The sequence below is a fragment of the Lepidochelys kempii genome, chromosome 1, assembly GCF_965140265.1.
Source record: "Lepidochelys kempii isolate rLepKem1 chromosome 1, rLepKem1.hap2, whole genome shotgun sequence".
NCBI lineage: Eukaryota > Metazoa > Chordata > Testudines > Cheloniidae > Lepidochelys > Lepidochelys kempii.
This window is the reverse complement of record NC_133256.1, coordinates 177,496,747-177,517,961: the sequence shown is the minus strand read 5'-3', so window position 1 is coordinate 177,517,961 and position 21,215 is coordinate 177,496,747. Positions and strand designations below refer to the sequence as shown.

The following is a 21,215-nucleotide window of genomic DNA, read 5'->3' as shown; positions in this document are numbered from 1 at the left end:
CACACACGAGTTAAGATACTGATATACAGTAGTACGTGATTAGGGTTTAAAGCATTCACATTGTGCCTCCCAATGAAATGAGAAAAGCATTTCAGGCTGTAGACAAAACTGGAGAGAAGCAGCAAGAAGGGAACAGTGGAAGGTTCCAATGAGCAGCAGGGAGAGGAGCTAACTGTACAGGGAGTGTAGAGAATGAGCATACTGTGAGGAAAGGAGAAAGAGGGGGACCCATTAGCACAGAGGAAAAGGAGGAGGAATTACGGCAGGATAAGCAGAAGCACCATTTTAAAGGGTCTGTTTTCAAGTAAGCCAGGAGTCTGGGGGCTGCTGGAGGATTCTGGGTACATTTTGGTGAGTTTTAGGTTGCTCTCCTCTACTTTTTATTGCAACTTTCTGAGGAGAAAATAACCTAAAATTCACCAAGAGGCATGCACAGCCTACTAGTAGCTGGGAGTCCAGTGGCCCACAAGCCCCCAACTTATTTGAAAAAATGTCCCTTGTCAAAACTCTTGGCATGTGGCAGGTATGACTGGGAGGTGTACTACATGCCACAAAATGTGGCACACGTATACTGGAAAATACTGAAATACATTGGCCAGGTACACTGCAGTGCATGGAGATAACGTAAGAATTTTTGAGATTGTGACACTCATGCTTAGATATGAGAATTGAGGTCAATTATTCGTATTAATTATTACAATTAACTGGATACAGTGTATGTCTTGTCCATACATATGTTGGCAAAGCTGTTTGCAACCTGCTGTTTCAGCCACAGTTCGTTTATTCTTCACATAACTTTAATCACACTCATGATAATGGCCTACCGTATGTTATGCCTTGTAAAAAAATGATAACATGAAGCTGGTTGTGGATTGGACAGGCAGAACAAAGGCAAATGCTTCAATGAATAAAAAGCTTTAAAATGCCTTAAAGACCTACCTAGTGTATCAGTGTGTGTGTACGGGTTAATCACTGGCTTGGTTTGACGTAAGTGCAGATCTGAAAACCCCATGCAGAGGTAGATTCATGTAAAGTGAAGAGTGGAATCTGAGATGAGTTCTTCTTCTCTGACCAGGTGCAGAGGCCTTCAGAAATTTGCAAGTTAAATACACGAATCCTCAAGAGCAAAATTTGGCCCTTTGTGACTAAGGCCTGACTATCGTAGTTATGTTAGTTTAAGCATTGCCCTGAAAATTACCTTTCAAAATTGCATAATTTAGAAGGGTTGGATGAGTAAGAAGTATGCGGAATTATAATGAAAGAGAAGTTAATTGTGGTAGATTGTAGCCTTCTTCTGAAATCACTAGCAGAGTCAATACCACATTATTATAACAGATGGGGAATTGCAGTGTTTCTCCTTGCACTTGATTTTAATTCTGTGTACCTGCTATGATTATAAACACTTATGCTAATGATTGCAATGACATGTTGGTGAGGTAAGAGACAGACTAATGGACAGTACCTGCAGGGGTGAAGGTGAAGGACTGAACTGCAAAACAAGAAAGCAAACACATCGTGAGTTACAGACTCTGATAACAAGCACTAATTGCAGGGCACAAGGTTCCTTTGGAATTCACTCATCTATGGTTTAAAATCATATGCAGGTTATAACAATTGAGCTTTAAGCACTAGTCAGCCAGCAGCCAGTGAGAAATAAAGGTTGAAGAAAGGTAAATAGCGAATTTTGACAATTACATTTGATGGTAGTTAGTTCTGAGGTGGGCATGCTATCCTCCTTATCATAAATATTAGGATGAGTTCTGAAACATAATGTCGTACGAGCTTTCATTGTTAAGAGCATACAGCATTTCACAATTCTGATAATGGCCATCCTGTGTCATGATGCAATGTTCACATAACGTTTAGGTGCTGCAAATGTCATGAAAAAGAATGAGCTACATTAGACAACAGCCTGTGGTAGTCAATTTAAGTTGCATTTTTAAAGTATAGAAGACTGCTCACAAAAATGTGCCATGCCAACTCACATAGACATAAGCCAATAATTCCTCTTCTGGAAAAATTAGGCTTAGTATGTATTTAGTTAGTGCATTTGAAGTACATGAAAAGGTATGACACCTCCATAAGGAAATGAGACTGCTAAAATCCTGATGCGTTATCAGTTTAATGTAAGAAAGTAATGAAATAATGTAACTATCTCCTACTGTTAATTATCCTCATTAGACAAACAGATAGATAGATATAGATATATCTATCTGCATGAATTAACAAAACCTCTCAGAGTAGAAACTGTCATCATGTATATACACATTATTAATTACAAGGGAAGAAAGAAAACACCATGTGCAAACACCACAGCCTACTAATAATGTAACTTCACCACTGTGGTCACTCAGGCTCACTCTATAGAATTAATAAGAAATCAACAAGATTTTGGAGTGAGTTTAGCTTGGCATGCTAATACTGCCAGCAGTAAACATGCGTGAATTGCCATCAATGCTTTACCTGGGCCAAGTCATGAAAGGTGTTTTCCTCCGTGAAATCAATAATGTGCTAAAATTAATTAGTATATTGGGCAAAAAAACTAACTGGAAAAAATATCTCAATATTTTAAGAGTTATTTTTCATGTAAAATTGGCCAAAAGTTGGAGGTTTTTTTTTCCTTGGGGGTTTTTTGAATAGATTTGTATGCAATTTTATTATAACTATCTGATTTCGCCACAACCCACAGGAAACTTGAGATATATCAGCTATAGGAGTGTTACCAGTCCTGACAAAACAGAATAAAGAGATCTGACAGGGAGAATAAGAGAATTTTTATTTTTATTTTTCCCTTCCAAATGTAATTCTCCTAGGCTAGATTGTGACTGAAGGCAGAGCCTTGAGCAAAATGTGTGTGTGAGAGCTGCTCCACAGTGCTGGGGTAGCTCCAGGAGGCATTGCGCTTCATAGACATGTCTGAGACACTACTTCTCACCTACTGCAAGTTAGTAATTTATTGCTTGCCTATACTAGCACTAAATTATTACTTCCCCAGTACAGGCTCAGCTATTCTCGCCAGTGAGTTGGGGTGGACGGAGCCAATGCTCCCATTCCCCTCTCCTTCCTTCCTGAGTCCCCAGCTCCAGATAAGGAGTGAGTGGATGATTAGCTCTGCTTACTTGTATGTGCCTAATAGGGTGACCAGATAGCAAGTGTGAAAAATGGGTCAGGTGATGGGGGGTAATAGGCACCTATATAAGAAAAAGCCCTGAATATTGGGACTGGCCCTATAAAATCAGGACATCTGGTCACCCTAATGCCTAAACCCAAAATCTGGGGCAAACATAGGAGTAAAGTGGTGAAGTTGGTGGGAGATTCATACTCCCTCTTACTGTCATGTGGTTATGTAGTCTGATTCACAATCTAGCTCATAATTAGAGTTCGGAACACTGAAAGACTGCCTTTTGCAACAAGGGTTGGGTGAGAGGTACAGTTAACCCTTTCTGTACTTTTGTTATGCTAGATGTGCTGGAGATGTAAAAGACTGTCTTACAGTAATGATGAAATGTGGTCCAGAGCAATGCATTTAAAGCTTCTCATACACTGGCACTTTTACAGAACACATTAAACAGGCATACAACATTCATCCATTCCACCTTTATTTGTAATACCACCATTGTTAGGGTTGGGTTCTTTAAAATTAGTTCTGTCCTGTTTGTGATAGAACCTGACAAGTTTGTAGTAAATAGTTACTGTTCTTACCAGCATAATTGCTCAGCCCCTTCCTCTTCTTTCTTCGCCAATACAGCCAGATGCTGAAACCCATCAGAATTACCCAGCACGCCCCACCAATGCCAGCTATAAAGGCAGGCTGCTTGACAACATCAGTGATTTGCTCAGTTATGCTGTTGTTATTTTCAGTGATGACAACTTCATTACGACCCCCTGAAAAAAGGAAAGTCAATATTACATGTTTATAATGTACTCTGTAATTCAACCAAGAACCAGAGACCTGAAATGGAAAAAAAAACCACAACAGTACTGTGCTTCAAAATAATTTTCCATGGTGGGGTACAGGTAATTAGGTGTGGATTTATAGGATGTTCAAATATAGATTTGAAGGCAATGTTTCCTGCAAGAAAACCTACAATCCATTTCAGTTATTCAAACATATGTTAAAAAAATACTACTGTCCCCGTAAGCTAACAGATGGCAGCTCACAGTCAATTTTTGTGAAATAGTCTTGATATGGGTGTAAGCAGAACACCACAAAGAGAGACAAAGAGAAAAAGTGACTGAAACACAGACCTTAAGCTCTCTTGATTGTATCTAATGATTTGGAATTTATTGACTTCCTGCATATGTGCCATTTTCTTTCTCCTGATTTTAAAACTGAACTGGTAGCTCAGTAGCTGGCTTGATAACAAGCCCCTAATCCAGTGGTTTCCAAACTTGTTCCACCACTTGTACAGGGAAAGCCCCTGCCGGGCCAGTTTGTTTACCCGCCGCGTCCACAGGTTCAGCTTATCGCGGCTCCCATTGGCCGCGGTTCGCTGCTCCAGGTCAATTGGAGCTGTTGGAAGTGGCGCAGGCCGAGGGACGTACTGGCCACCGCTTCCCGCAGCCCCCATTGGCTGGAGCAGCGAACCGCGGCCACTGGGAGCCGCGATCGGCCAAACCTGTGGTCGTGGCAGGTAAAAAAACTGGCCCAGCCCGGTCCGGCAGGGGCTTTCCCTGCACAAGTGGCAGAACGAGTTTGGGAACCACTGCCCTAATCTAAACTGTTATCTGTGGATGGATGTCACACAAATGCCAAAGTGTGGAGCTCCAGAACTGACAAACACTGTGATTGTTCAGTTATTAGAAACGTGCTTCAGAAATATCGCACCTCTCCAATCTGAGCCACAATCTCAAAAATTCAGCAGTTATAGAAATATGAAAATCAGAGAACATTTTCCTCAAAAAAAATGAATAGTAACCTTGTATATGTTTGGTATAAAACATCTTACTCAGTGTGGGTTTTTTTAAATGATGCCAAAATTATACAACCTTAATGTTCAGAGCATAGCCATATCTTGCCCTCATTTGTGAAACTACTTACAGTGTTTTTAAGATGTAGAGGAGAAGATTCAGTGCTGCATATGCCGTATTATAAAAAGCAAATATTTGGACTCTCAATTACAGGAACTAGCAAATTATGGGAGCTAGCAAATAAGGACCTATCACAAATGTAGGAAGTAGAGTATCTGTAGCAATAAAGTGGTTATTTCAAGCAAATTGTTATAAATATTGTAGCATTATGCCTTGCTGTGAACATTTATATATTCCTCTTCTATAATTCAGCAATGGTTAAATTCACTGTTCACTTCTTGGAACACAACTGCTGCTGAGTCAGCATACTGGCTGTAGTCTAAAGTAAACAAACAAGGTCATTTGCTAAAGTAGATGCAAGAAAGAAAAGACTAAGGACCTGAATCTTATTCCCACTAATGCTCCTTTACACAACTCCAGCAGCCTTGCAGTGGATGTAAATGTAATATCCCTTTTAATGCTCCCTTTCATTACCAAATCAGTGTAATGGGGCCTTAATATAAATGAGACTCAAGTCCAGAGAACATGAGAGCTCACTTTACTTCATTATGCTCTACTTGTCTAACCATACCCTATCTGTCAGAGCCTGCACCCCTTACTCAGTCATTGATGTCAATTGCAGCATTGCCTTAGTGACAAGCTCGGTTTAGACCTTATACTGCATTCAGAGGTGGTTGAAGTTACTTATTAATAAATGTGATGTAGTGTATTATGTTGCTGGAACTGCTGTTAATAATCCATGTGATTTTATTATGCTTTTTCCCTATCTGATTATTCATATCAATCCTTTGTAATTCTGACTGTCTGCCTTTGTGAACAAATAGTTCAAATGTTATGCTGGATGTTGGCTTGGTTTGAGTAGTTCTGTTGAAAAATCACTGAGAATTGTACTATAAAGAAAAAACGGAATTCTAGGAAACACTGGAGAGTAGAGTCAAGGGAGAAAAGACCTTGACTGATTATGGCGGCTTGTTTGGGAGAAGGCAGCATGCAGGCTCCCTTATATACATTTGGAAATGTCAAAGCACTGCATTGCATCGTGCCTGAAAATTAAACCACAGGCTACAAAACCTGCCACAGTGCTTTCCAAAACTTTTCATAGAATCATAGAATATCAGGGTTGGAAGGGACCTCAGTAGGTCATCTAGTCCAACCCCCTGCTCAAAGCAGAACCAATCCCCAACTAAATCATCCCAGCCAGGGCTTTGTCAAGCCTGACCTTAAAAATATCTAAGGAAGGAGATTTCACCACCTCCCTAGGTAACGCATTCCAGTGTTTCACCACCCTCCTAGTGAAAAAGTTTTTCCTAATATCCAACATAAACCTCCCCCACTACCATTACTCCTCGTTCTGTCATCTGCTACCACTGAGAACAGTCTATATCCATCCTCTTTGGAACCCCCTTTCAGGTAGTTGAAAGCAGCTATCAAATCCCCCCTCATTCTTCTCTTCTGCAGACTAAACAATCCCAGTTCCCTCACCCTCTCCTCATAAGTCATGTGTTCCAGTCCCCTAATAATTTTTGTTGCCCTCCGCTGGATGCTTTCCAATTTTTCCACATCCTTCTTGTAGTGTGGGGCCCAAAACTGGACACAGTACTCCAGATGAGGCCTCACCAATGTCTAATAGAGGGGAACGATCACGTCCCTCGATCTGCTGGCAATGCCCCTACTTATACAGCCCAAAATGCCATTGGCCTTCTTGGCAACAAGGGCACACTGTTGACTGATATCCAGCTTCTCGTCCACTGTAAATTTTAAATTTTATCCGGCCAATTATCAAAGCCCCAGTGTTTCCCACCCATTATATGGTAGGAAGGCCAAACACTCAGTGGAAACCAGTGGGTAAGGAAAAGATGAGAGGGAGCAGTGGCTCCATCAGATGTTTTCCTCTTCTTTGGTGCCCTTGTAACCCCTCACCATAAAGCGGAGACTCCCAGGGCCAGAAAGGAATGGAATCAGTGTGTTTTCCCCTTCCATGGAGCCTCTCTCCTCGTGGACCCCCGGGTTGGGGCTCAAAGGGCCGGAAGAGGATGTGGTGGGGTGGAACTAGGGAGCAGATGTACTCTGGCACATGTGCTTTTGAGGACACAGTACATTTTCTCGTAGAAATCTGGCTGGGAGCTAATGTTGTTCCAAGCACCATTAACTTTCTCTTAATTCCTGCTGAAGGCAGCCTCTTCCACCCCTTTGGATGCTTGTAGAGGAAGCAAGATGGTGAGGCAATGGAAGCGCTGCTCCTGAAGAAGCCATGAAAACGGAAGGCCAGGGGAACACTTTGGACATGCTAGCTTCTTGAATAGTTGTCCATGAATCCAAAGAAAGGTAAGGCACTGCACTGAATGAGCTCTTCCCTACCATCTACTGATGGGGGGGAAAGACCTCAGGAGCAGACCATATTTTTATAGTTATATCCACTCTGTCTAGGTGACTAGCAAGAATACCTACTCTGCCAAAGTAGATCAATTTTGGCTGTTTTGGGTTAAAATTAAGACTTGGATGGAGGGATAATAAAATATTATCCTTATTATATAACTAAAGGGCAAACCCCCCCCCTGTATTTAATATCCCTTAACTATAACCTCACTTGCTAAGGGGAATAGTGATGCCAAATCCAAGTGAAAGTCAGAGTGTGTTGGGACAGGTGCTCCTATCTGGATGTGTAGGCTCTGTTAAAAGGTTCTTAGATACCATTTTACCCTTCTCCTCCAGTGTTTAAGGAAAGAGATGATTTTCTGTCCATGCAGAGTCTTTGATCTTAACAGTGATTGCTACAGCTAAAATCATTAATAATCTGGTCTAAATGGCTGAGCCTGAGACCTGGTGAGCGGACAGTGCTGCAGTGACAGACAACACAGAAGAGGCAGCAGCAGCAGGTGAGGTTCTCCGCAGCCTGGTGAAATCACTAGAGGGAGGACTGGGCTACTGCTGGAACACCAGAACGCAGCTAAAGGAGCCGGGTGAGGCAGGAGCTGTGGCGGTGATAGTGGTGGGTAGTCCGAGGCATCACTCAAACCCAACCTTTCCCCACCCCTCCGGGCAGGAGGTGGACTCCGCTAAGCTCAGACAACAAATCATGAGGGGGGAGTGCAGCGAAGGGAAAGGAGAGTGATGTGTTAAAGGGACATTCATCCATTGGACTTTTCACACCACAAAGGGCTACCACCGACAACACTGTGGGGAAAGTATTTTACTTACGGCTTGCCTGCTTTTGAATCATCACTGAGGTGTTTTCCCAAATTACTGCTGTGTTCCCTCTCCTTTTAATATACATTGTCTTTTGTTATACACAGACAGTGTGCATGCGAGCGGAGAAGTACGGCCTTGGAGAGGCACCCAGGCATGATGATTAGTTTTCCCAGATTTCTAGGTGGGGGCTTGAGCTAGTTGTGTTTTGTAATCTTAAGAGGAACCCTTAAATATGAACATATTTCATATTTATTTATTTAAATATTTCATATTTATTTCATATTTGCTTGTTGCTACCGGCACCTTGTTGCTACCGGCACCACCTGGTAGAAAGGTTACAGAAAGGAATCTTGTTTCCCTATAGAAACCTTAAGCCCTGGGCTGGACATTCTGCCTTCACAATGAGGTCAGAAACAGGTCCTCCATGAGTAGCGGATGCACAAGAAATTCCACAAGGAGAACCTCAGAGGAGCTTTCAGATTACTTTATCCCCTCCCAGACCCTCTTCTGGAGGAAGATGCAATCTGTCTCCAAATTAGGTCAATCTACCTTCTAAGTTAGCAGCCTGGATGTTTGTTCTACCCTTCAGTGCTCAGCAATTACATGAGCAAAAGTAATAATTCATTTTAATGTCAAAATAACATATGCTTTGTGATTTCAGGAGCTGAAAAGTAAACAAACACAGATGCATGTTTCCTATTGACGTAAAACAAAATTAATCTAGTTGTAAGGAGTTTGGGGAACAAATTACATTCATTTTGTATTTATTTATATGATATTTAATCAGAAGTAATATATATGTCATCCAAGGTATCAGTGTACTATTTCATATACTGCAGGTGTTTCTATAACAATGCTGTCAGTTCTACTAATTAGAACACATATGAGGGATGTGTGTGACCTGTAACGCTCCATTGTTCTTGCAGACAAAAATATAATTAAATATGTCTTCCTCCCATTGGAGAGTAATGAAGAACAAAACTAATTTGTTGGACCAAAAATTAATTAGATACATCAGATCTGATTGTACCTATTACTGTGAAAGTTTGCAGCTGTTCCTCATATTATTACACCAACTATAAAATGTAAGTATGAACATGCCAACTGATTACTGAAATAATAGCTATATTATTAATCAATATTATTTTAAAATTGATTTCTTCTTATAATCCAACTACATTTTCTTCTCCAGCATCCTCAACACTGGTGAGCAAAACTTTAGTTTTTTTCCTATAAATAACAAGTTTGACATATATTTCTTTACAGAAGCTTTGCAAGGCTTAAAGACAAGTGCAGTTCATGGAAAGAACACAATTCATAACTGTTTCTTTGTATTAGACCAAGCAATCAAAGTATAGTTTCAAGATAGTAATTACAAAGCACAGTAAGAAAGTATTTTAATGTAATTAGGGAAGAAAAATGTATTATAGATATCTGGATATGTCATTAGAATGGCAAGGTAAGATATCACTGTGGTATTGTTTATACTGCACTATAGCTGTGCAGATAATTTTAAAAAAATCACATTATGGTCCCTTCCCCATGTAATCAAAATTTATCCTGCAAACACACGTATGTGAGTAACTTTATTCACTTGAGTAATCCCAGGGGAATAAATTATAGAATCACCAAAATGCAGGGCTGGAAGGGACCTCAAGAGGTCATCTAGTCTCTGCACTGAGGCAGGACTAAGTAGACCGTCCCTGACAGGTGTTCGTCTAACCGGTTCTTAAAAACTTCTAATGATGGGGATTCCACAACTACCCTTGGAAGCCTATTCCAGTACTTAGCTATCCTTATAGTTAGAAAGGTCTTTTCTAATATTTAGCCTAAATCACATTTGCTGCAGATTAAGCTGATTCCTTTTTTGTCCTACCTTCAGTGGATATAGAGAATAATTGACCACCATCCTCTTTATAACATCCCTTGATATATTTGACAACTGTTATCAAGTCCCCCGGAAAGTCTATTTACATAACTAAAGTTACTTACATAAGTATTTGAGGATTGCACCCTATAATGATTCCCCGTTTACAATTACATTTTGAGACCTGTCAGTTAGCCAGTTTTTAATTCATGTAATGTGTGCTATATTGATTTTGCATTATTCTAGTTTCTCAATCAAAATATCATGTGGTACCATGCCATCTCTTAGGGAAATCTAACTATATTACATCAACACTATTACCTATTACCAACCAAATCTGTAATTTCATCAAGATAGTCTATAAACAGATGGGATTTAAAGAAAAGTGAGATGCAGACAATGTGACTGCAAGTAACTGTATCTTGCTTTGTGAATACAAAAGGGAAAATGTAAGTGAAAAAGGGAACCAAAATCAAAACAGAAAAGAATGTATTAGTCACTTTTCGTCTAAACGGTATTAAATATGCAGAAAGTGATACCAGACAAGATTGTTGAGGCAGATATTCTGGGATCATTAAAAAAAGAAAGAAATGACATCATGAGTATAACAATGAATAAATGAAAAGTCTCTAAGTTCCAACTGGCTTTTTCCGATTTATGATGTACTTACATTCTCATGTCTCTTCCACCTTCATACCACAAACTCGGAAACATATCTTTCCATGTCCAGCTCTGGGGTATATTAATCAGTTTTGTAAGAATCAGGGAAGGACTGATGGCTCAGTTCTGCAAGGTGCTGAGCACTCTAGCCTCGGTCCAGCAAAGCACTTTCGCACACGTTTAACTTGAAGCAAATGAGTAATGGAACTACTCACATGTTTCAAGTAAAACATGTGCTTAAATGCTATGCTGGATTAGCACTATTTGTGTTCAGCACTTTACAGGATTGAACTCTTAAAGCAGTACGTCCAGAGATACTTCACACAAAAATCAGGTTTTCAAAAGTAATGAACTAAAAGTGAAAGGTCAGTCTCTCTCGGTAGAGATCATTTAAAGAGAGACCCCAAATTCATATCTAGTACCCTTTCCAAGGTTTTTGTAAGAGCTGAGTTCATTATTTTCAGTCTTGCAAGACTCTTTCACTTTTCTGTCATACATAATTCAATGAAGCTTCAATGAACAGACTCGCCCTAAAGATAGACCTATCTTAATCTCCCTTTTCGGACTTCCCCTCCAAAAAGAAAAAAAACCCTAAATCTAAACTTCTGCATTGCCCTACTTTTGAGAGGATACATTTGTAATGTGAATGTCATTAACCACTTAAAATGAAGCTTACGCAGGACTTATGTGGGAGCTAGGTCTTGTGCTGGCTTTTCTCTGAAGGGTGAATTTCACCCCAACTCAAATGAACATTCTGAGTCTGAGACATTGCTTTAGTTACGTTTTCCATTTTGTTCACTAGTCTCTGCCAAGAGTCCTAAAGGCACAGTATAAGAAATAGAAGAGCAGATTACAAAACCTTATCCCAGTACTCTTTTAGAAAGAACACATTTTTAAAGCAACACTAACAGTTGGCCTAAAGCCGTAGTTCAAATAGATCAAATTAATAAACAAATTCCTATACTCGAAGAACTTTAATGCAGCTCCACAACAAAAATGCTCAATTCAGTTCTGTTCAATTTCCTGCCCCACCCCCAATTTATGTTATAGAAGAATCTCAGAAGGATAAGATTCTAGGTTTCCCTCAGGTCATGAAATTAATTGAGCACGGAAACCACTAATAAGAAACAGTAATTTCAAAGGAAAAAGATGATAATACCAGCTTTCCTCTCTAGCTGGACTAGAGGCCACTTGTTCTTTGGCAGAAGAAAGCCCATGTGCTTGGGATAGCTGAGAAATGCTAAACTTCAAATGCTCAGGTTTCAGAGTAACAGCCGTGTTAGTCTGTATTCGCAAAAAGAAAAGGAGGACTTGTGGCACCTTAGAGACTAACCAATTTATTAGAGCATAAGCTTTCGTGAGCTACAGCTCACTTCCTCAGATGCATATCGTGGAAACTGCAGCAGGCCTGCTGCAGTTTCCACGATATGCATCTGAGGAAGTGAGCTGTAGCTCACGAAAGCTTATGCTCTAATAAATTGGTTAGTCTCTAAGGTGCCACAAGTCCTCCTTTTCTTTTTTCAAATGCTCAGAAAACCAACTTTAAACACTGCCTTGTGCAGCAGTAGCTCAAATAAGGCAATATTACAAGCATCTTAACAGGATAAGAGAGCTAGTTCTATAAATCTGTCAACCTGCAGGAGTGGTACATTCATAATAAAATATTAAATCAGCTGTGCAGGATAATCTATGTTTTTAATATGTTTCAGGAAAGGAAGAACTATTTCATCTTATTAGCTGTGAGAACTATACAGAAGAGGAAGAGGCAGTGTTGGCAGGCAGTGGTACATTTAAAGTTAACTAGATCGCTCAAATTGAATTGCACCTTGTTTTTTTGCTCCACTGGATTTTTATGCCTTCAGAAGTGATTTATGAAAGCTCTTCTGAAATACTAAACCGGTAAAATAAAATAGAGTAGACAATCACTTACCAATTATTATGGGTTGTGGTTCACTTTTTACTCCAACACCTGCACTGGTGCTTGCTGCCACTTCCACTCGATATTGAATACCAGGGTATAGGCCACCTATCACTACAGAGCGAATGGCTGCATCTACTGTTTTGTTGATGTGAAATCGAGTCTCATTACCTAGGCACCAGATCTTGGGTAGGGATTGGGGAAATAAAACAATATGAAAATAGTCATGCTTGCAAACAATGGTTCACAAATATGGTATATTAATATACTTCACTGGAAATACATATACTGATATCTTGAAATGCAACTGCTAAATTCCTTTAAACATTTAGGCCTGCTTCTGCAAAGACTTATGCATGTGCTTAACTTTACACATGGCTAAAATTCTCATTCTCTCAGCCCTGACATAGGGGAAATGCTAGGAACAGTACTGGGGGTAGAGAGGCATGCTGGAGGTGGAGCACATAGCATGGCAGACATTCTTCACGGTACTACTGTCCATAGGCAGCTGGGGATGGGATTCAGAAAGCCCCCAAGCAGCCCAGGATCAGTAGGATCCAAAGATGGCTTAAAATCACCTCCTTCCCCATGTCCCTGGGCGGTAAGTTCCATGCCGCAATTCTTAGAATCTCACCCACTGACTTTAATTACTTCCGTATGACTTGTCCCAGGCATGACATTAAGCATATGCATAAATCTTTGTTGGATCAGGCTCTTGTTTAGTTACTATGGCTATAATCTACGGTTTCCTAAAGTTATTTTTTCAGTCTCATTTTTTTCTATTGAATAGAAAACGGGCAACAATTACAAAAAGAAGCATGTTCAAACACTCCTAAGAATACTATACAGAATCTCCTTTTAAGTATTTTCAGCTTTCTACCCTGGTAGAAAAAGGGTGTGTGCAATTTCTAAAATGCTATGCTATGTTGTTGCTGTCATAACTGAAATTGTTCAGGAATCTAGATTTTGCGGTCTGACTTATTTTACCCTGTAATTCAACAGATACAAAAAATGTTCCTTAAGTATCCTGATATGTGCCATATTTCAAACCAGCACTTTGTGGCGCAAGTGGTATATTATTTCAAGGCAGTTTTGCTTCTCTCTCTTATATTTATTCATGAGCATTTCCTGAGACACTTTAGCATTAAAATGTTCAGAGACTCTTTTTTAGTTGAAGGGATCTGTGGAGACTATTACTATAATATTAAAGAATCCATTAACTACCACTCTAATTCCACTCAAGGGAAGCAATACATAAAAAAAAATCCCATATATGCATGTATGTAATTACTGTACCAAAGGAAGCTGGTTGAAAACAACATGCAGTTGCTGACAAAGGGCTGGATTATCACAGACCTTACTTGGCTCAGCAGAGGAGAAAGCAGGAGTAACATTCCCATTGCTCCTATGCTTGGCACCGCTCAGTTTTTGACTCTAGCTTCACAGTACCAGGGGTTACTCACCTGATACACTTCCTTGTAAGCAAGGAGTGGGGGATGGAAGAATCCCTGGCTCCCCTAGGCTCAAACGGAGCTTCTTTGCTGGCCAGAGTCCCTGGCCAGGTGCATGAGGGAGTGCGGAGGAGTCATCATGATTTGTTCTCTGATCTGGTCTTGGGATAGTACAGTATTACAGGGTGCTCCTAACTTAAGGCAGACTGTAAGGTTGCAAACCAGCACTTAGTTAATGAAGGCATTTCGGACTATTTTGACAAAGAAATTGTTGTAGGCATAAATGAAGGAAGAAACAAAATTTGCAGATGTGTGTGTATAGCTCAGATTGTAGGAAAATGCTGAAAATTATATTACTTAATGAGAGAAACATCACACAAGCAAGGAACTACAGATTAATCCAGTTTTTCAAAAATAGGTACATAAAGGTAGGCTCCTAAATTCACACTTATTTAGGCACCTAAATAAGGTACGTAGTTTTTAAAAGTGCTGATCATACAATGCTTGCCACTGAGGTAAATGGCAGCTGCTGGGTCACTTTTGAAAATCATGGCAATCAGGTACATAAATATGGAATTAAGAGCCCAAATTTAGGCTCCTAGTTTTTTTAAATCTTGGCCTATGTCTCAATGCATATGTATAAAAGTTCAGAGTTAGAGTTGTGTGGATAACCCTTACGCATTTTCTGACATTTTAATGCTTAGCTGTGAAGTCATAACATTCTCTTAACATATTTTTAATGGAATTTATATGAAACAAACCTTAACATATTGGAGTTGGTATGAAGTTGAATTGATGTGAAAATGAGGTTTCAATAGCATAGCTGGGTTAATAAATTGTGGTCTTGACCAAACAAAACAAAACAACAAACTAATACATTGCAAGTAAATACTGTGTGTCTTTAAAACACGCACTCAAGAGAGTGAAACATAAAAGAGCTTACACTGATTTTAAAAGTAAGTGCCTGCCTCCCTGCTCCATCTCTGAGTCAGATTCACCCACACTGGAGCAGGGGGCTATAAATTACACCTTCCTGTGTGAGATGACCAAACTACATCCACAAGGAGCAATGCCAACACTTCCACTCTTTTGGGACTTCTGTTGGGGTAGGGCAGCTTCCATATCCACCAGCGGCTCCATATGAGGCCCACTAGCTGAGGCTATTGAAGATACTCACTGAAATAGTGTATCGCCTACCCACAACCTTCTGGTATAGGGTTGACATCCCCGATAGGATTTGTCCCTGAAGAAGGGAAGTTGTGGCCACTTTCCCCAGATGAAACCTCTAGCAGATTTTTTGCCTCTGGAGCTTTGTTGCTGGGTTCCCAGTAGCTTCCACTGGCAGAAACCCATGGTGAATCTGCCCCAAGAGCATGGATTTTCAAGTTAATTCTCTGACCTCTAGCATGTATGCTGCCAAGCCCATCATTCCCCCTGGCATTTGGGTAGAGGATGTGATGAGGGCTGAAGGGGTTTCACTACTATTATACCTGCTGTGCAGGGCTTTTTCTGTTATTCTATGTGCTGCTGGGTATTTATTTACTGGAGTGGGATGAACAATCCATTGGATAGCATTCTGTGACATATCCATGTTGTAAATATGTAAATAAGTGGTCAGAGCCTGGGCTTGACCGTTGACTGATACAGCCTCTGAGGATGACACCTTGCAGACACCACATCAATGACAGAGGACAAAAGATAACTAAAGTGAGCTACTAGCCTACTGAGAAACACTGATACAGCAGGCATTGGCTATACTGATTTTCAACCTGTTGCCTGGGAAGGCTGCTTGTGCCCTGCAGGCCTCTAAATTATTGCCCTTAAAGGTGATCATGGAAGAAGATTTCCAGTTGATTACAAACTGAACTTGTGTTCTCAGGGTCACTCACTGTGATTTTTACAGTGAAGTGTTTGAGTCAGCATTGTTGCAGGCAAGGGAGGAAGGAGTAGCTCTGGCTTCCCTGTCAGGATAGGATAGGAGCTTGGCTGATTTCACCCTGAGCCTAGAGTGGTGCCTAGTACAGGATGGCTCCTCTCCCCCACACAGATCAGTTTTGTTTTTAACATAATGTTGATGCTGCTTAATGTGAGAAAAAAGGTGTAAGTGATCAGACCTCTCTGCTTGTTATTATACAGATGTGTAGTTCATTATGTCAAAATTTAAATCCACAAAAAAAATGTTGTATATTTCAACCCGACACAGTTTGGTTTAATTCACATCCCTCCCATTGTACATCAGTTTTACCTTATACTCCTGGATGATTCCATTTTGGTGATCTGGTGGGGGAGGGTCCCAGGAAATGCTGATGCTTGTGCTGTTGTGGTTTCCAACTGTCAGAACAGTAACAGACTGCGGAGGGGCACTTGGAGCTGTACCGGGTAGAAGGAACAAATAGAAGAATGACATTAGTCCAGTTGCTGGATCATTAATTTTGCTTAAACAGTGTAAAAGCAAGCAGAGAATCTATGAAGTTTGCACTCCCATGGGCTTGGAGATGCACACATTCTTGGGCAACGACAACTAGCACACATTCTTGGGCAAAGACAACTATGAAAAATGTCTTTCTGAAGAGAAGCACAGCACTGAGTGAAAATTCAGTAGTTGTGGCAACACAGAAGCAATGCAAATCACTCTTCTTTTATTTATTGAGTTTAGCATGTCTCAAGTTTACAACTAGAATTAGTCTCAGACTTATATTCATTTTCTTATACACACGGTTGTGACTGCATACATAAATTAAATCTGCTAACTCAGACCGCCCTAAGCATTGTTCTGATCCCCCTATCTCCACTGCCCCTCTATGATCTAATATTGCCTAGTGATGAATAGAAGGGAATATTTTTAAAGACACATATCCTTAAGGTATTTAAATGTAGGATATTCCAGTTTTTGCCTGGCCAAAGAGTTAAAACACATGGGGCTTTAATCTCACTCACACTGCCAGAGAAATGGTCATCTATATTGTTACTCCTTTTGATTTGAGGGATTAGCTGAAATGTTGGGGTCTTTTGGGTTGTCCCAGTTAGGGGATAAATTGATGATGGAGTCAGGTATTTTTCTGAAGCAATCCTGTCTATTTACAAAGAATATAATTGCTCAGACCTCTCCAGGACAGAGCAGGAATCAAACAATCAGACAAATGACAATTTCTTTGCTCACAGTTCCAAGCCTCTTTCACACAGCACTCAGCTCATAAAATCTCTCTATCTAGGCTGTTTTCTCAGGACCATGCTCCCAGTGCTCATTCAGGCTGTGCCCCCGTCTTTCTGCTCTTCCTCTGTGTAGCCTTTTATTTTGCTTAAAGTGAATTTAGTGTTATAATACACCACCAGGGGTTCACCTCTGGTTGCTACAGTTTGAAGCTCAACAGAGTGAAAATTGCCTCTGGTGCTTTTTTCAGATGTGGAGATTCTAGAAACACACAAAGTCCAAGGATAGGGACCACAGACACAATCACAAGTACAAAGTCCTATCCATACTACAAGTTTTATTAAAGCAATAAGTAAAGTTACAATTACCCATGAATATAGAAATTCTACAAAAACCCATGCAATAATTATAACTGCAGTCATACACATCCTAAAAAAATATTCCAGGGTCTGATGGACTTCTCAATAGATGATCATTGCTAGAGGGATGGTTCCTGCTGGTGGGATGAGATCATTCCTTGGGTTTTCCCACTTTTACCCAATCATGGAACCCTCTTTTATATTGTAATTCTCACTACACCTAACTCCTTATACATATGCATGAAGGTGCCCTCTTTTCCTTATCTGTTCTTCCACACACCTTGACTATTGGGGTGCCCCATTTTTCATAGGTTGTTCTTAGTTCCTCTTATTCTCATTAGCATCTATGCACAATGTGGCCTGCGGTCAAGACAGACATTCAGAGTTGTTACAATTAGGTGTCTAGTGGTTTTGGACAATACATTGCGGTCTATTATGATCTACTTTTCCGTAACATCACATTGGCACATCTTTACAGTAATCTTGTGACTTTACTGCACAGGGTTGTTCCCAGTTCACCCATTCCTGTCAAGTGTTCTTAAGCCTCCCATTCCTGTCAAGTGTTCTTAAGCCTAGGGCCTAGTATGGCTAAACTAACATCTTACAGGTGTCAGCCTGCAGGGCTTGCGTTCCAGCCATGCTTTACTTATTCACATAATACACAGTCATCTCTCCTAAATACTTATCAATCTTATACTTGTATAATCCTACAATTTATTTCTATTTAGCATATATTAATTATCTATGAAATAGCATCTGAACTGACCATAACATCACATAATACAATGATCAAGGGATGATAAAATGAACTAATTGGCTACATCTGTAACCTTTTGTGGTGTGCATCTCTCTCACATACATCCCCACTCAAAATAACAAAACTCCTCCAACCATACAGTTAAAATTTCTGAATGACCTCACGTGTGCCATTGTTGTAGGAGGTGACATGTGCCTGTGTTTTGTTTGAGGCCCCTATTGTTTCAGCTATGTGGTTCCATAAAGAAGTTTAATTGCATCTTAAAACTATTTTATATGAAAGGCGCCAGTTAGGTTCCCTCTGCTTCAATGATATTGAACCCAACCCATACAAATATCCACCTCTTCTTTTCCCTGGGGTGTTCCTGTTCTGCTCCATCATTTACTCTTGTCCTGCTGCTTTTTGCATATTTAATCACTTGAGGGTATTGAAAATGTATGACATCTCATTCTTTTGCAGTCTCTCTTCCCATGTCCATGCCCCAGATAAAGTGATTTGTGTTATTAAGACATTTCCCTGGGAAAGAACGTCAACACCTTCAGCATGACACCTTTATTCCTCAAGTGAGAATGTGTGACGTGCAGGGTCCCCCAGTTATTTTTTAAAGATGTTATGGTAGAGACTACAGTATCAATTTCACAGCATCATTGGCACTTTCATTAGAGTACCCACTGGCACTCCAGGCACCTCTCACTCTTGCTCTGATGCCAAGTTCTGAAAGCCTTAGCAACCTCTAGGTCCAGGGTTTTCTCTGGTACATTTCTGTCATGTTAAACAAAAAATTCGCGGAGGTCCAGGATTTCGAACTGAAGCCTTTCCCTCAGTTTTCTCCTCTAGCTCCTCTATTCCTGTCCATAAAGGACCTGGTTCATTTTGTTGCTCCATTAGTTCTGAGGGCACCAAAACTCTGGAAAAGTCCTTTTGTTATTGGGTTTTCCTTATTGTTTAAACATCCTTGGACCATGGTTCCCTGAAAAGTGGGCCCCAAAGTCACCAGCATCTCCCTACTCATCTTTTGGTCTTCCCTGGCTTTCAATGCCTGGGTTACCCAAAAGCCCCGGCAGCCTCAGGACAGATGGGATATCAGGATCACGCAAGTTTCCTGAGTCAATTCAGGATTCATTAGTTTTTCCTATGGCTTCTCCACTACACCTGATACTTTGCAGAATATGACCTACAAATTTGGATCCAGGAATTTAAACTCAACTCCTTTTAGTGACTGTAATGGGGGGATCTCACCGCTTGAGAGACTCCTAGTAGCTGGGTGTGGTACACAGTCTTTTTCTCATGCCTGGAACCACCTCTAGGCTGCCAGCTAACCTTGGTGGGGCTTCAGTGGCTTGGCCCTCCAGGCAAGTCAAAGTCCAAATGAAACCCTTCTGGGATAGTAAAGAGTTCAATAAATGAACAGTACTACTGACTTCACCAGGGTCTTCAGCCCCAGCTCTGGACCCTTTAAATTCAGCCCTGTGTTCAGGTTCTCAAATAAGCTATGTCCCCTTCTTCGTGTTTATGCCACTGTGGCTGGTAGAGGAACGTGGGATCTCTGACTACTTTGGGTTCCAACTCAGGGACCTTATACATAGCCGCCACACAGTCCTCAATTTCAGTTTGTTGTTGTTTCTTCCCTGGGTTACTTCCTACCAAGACCACCACCACCCCTTTTTTTTTTTTTTTTTTGCTTTACTCTTATCTCAGGGTCAAGGTTCTTAGTCCTCTCTCTCTCCCCCTGCAAACCCAGCTGTGCAAATGCAGCCAGCACCAAACTCTGGCTATCCCTTGAGCACCTGTGGTCAGAGAGGAGAACCCACACTTGCCTCTCTTGTCCCAGCCAGGAATTGACCTGCTAAGGCCCGGCAGTTCCTTTTATCTGTGCCTGCTGGGTTCTGATTGGCTACTTCTGTGAAAACTCTCAAAGCAGGCCTGGAGGACCCACCTACACTGTTTTTTCCCTCTGAGCTCACTGCTGGCCTGGGATATCTTTGTATCCCTATTCAGGATCTCTTGACCTTCCACAAGCTCTCTGAATGCATGAACCTGGAGGCCACCTCCCTCCATAACCATCCTCTGTCAGGGTCTCCATTCCAGAACCTATTCCCTTTCTGTCTTATCCACCTACTGGTATGGCCTCCCTTACTGGTACTGTCTTCTATACTTAATGCCATACCCTTGCACTAAGGTGGAAGAGTCCCCCACAAGTGTGAGACCACTTCGCTTTTGTAGGCCCTAGGGTTCTTCACACAAAACTCCTCTTATCTACTTTCCTAACTGCCACCTCTTATCCCCTAGCTGTAGGAATATCCTGCTTGACCTCTCCAAAGGGACTGCTCTGATCTGGGACTCTTCTCCATAGCCCTCAGGACTTTAACTTTCCCCATATGGTTCAAAAATCTTATGATAGAAAGCGTTCTGGAATTCTTGCCAAACTTCCTTGTTGTTGCTCTATCATGTTGTTCACTAGCAGCAGGTTGGCTGTGGGATCCTCTTCTCTTATGGTTGTCATCTTGTTCTGCTCTTGCGCTGCTGCCTGTTGTTGTTGCAGGACCCAAAGGAGTGCTACCATCTATCCCTTCGTTCAGGGTCTGGTCTGAAAATCCCACTTCTAGTACCAAATCATAATGGGGCCCTCACCTCTTGATTGCCTCCAAGCAGCTAAATGTGGTACCATAGTCCTTTACTTGCCCATGGCACTGTAGTGGTTTCTAAGGGACTGCAGTAGCTGATGTAACTTGAGCAGCACTTAAGTTGCTCTAGGTTACTCCAGGGGCAAATTGGCCCCTGGCCAACCCAAATCAGTACAGCAGAAAGATGGCCTAGAGCTACTTTCCTCAA

General features: G+C 41.0%; 1 protein-coding gene across 11 annotated transcripts in view; it reads right to left on the bottom strand.

Moving 5' to 3' along the window:
- The window catches only part of ROBO2 (roundabout guidance receptor 2), a 639,395-nt gene that overhangs the window by 73,123 nt on the left and 545,057 nt on the right, over positions 1-21,215 (bottom strand). For all 11 annotated transcript variants that reach the window (XM_073303863.1, XM_073303872.1, XM_073303897.1 and 8 more), the window contains 3 exons: positions 16,362-16,486; positions 12,678-12,849; positions 3,703-3,885 (listed from right to left, as the gene is read on the bottom strand). In XM_073303863.1, the coding sequence (XP_073159964.1) occupies positions 3,703-3,885; positions 12,678-12,849; positions 16,362-16,486 (480 nt within the window). The remainder of the gene's footprint in view (positions 1-3,702; positions 3,886-12,677; positions 12,850-16,361; positions 16,487-21,215) is intronic.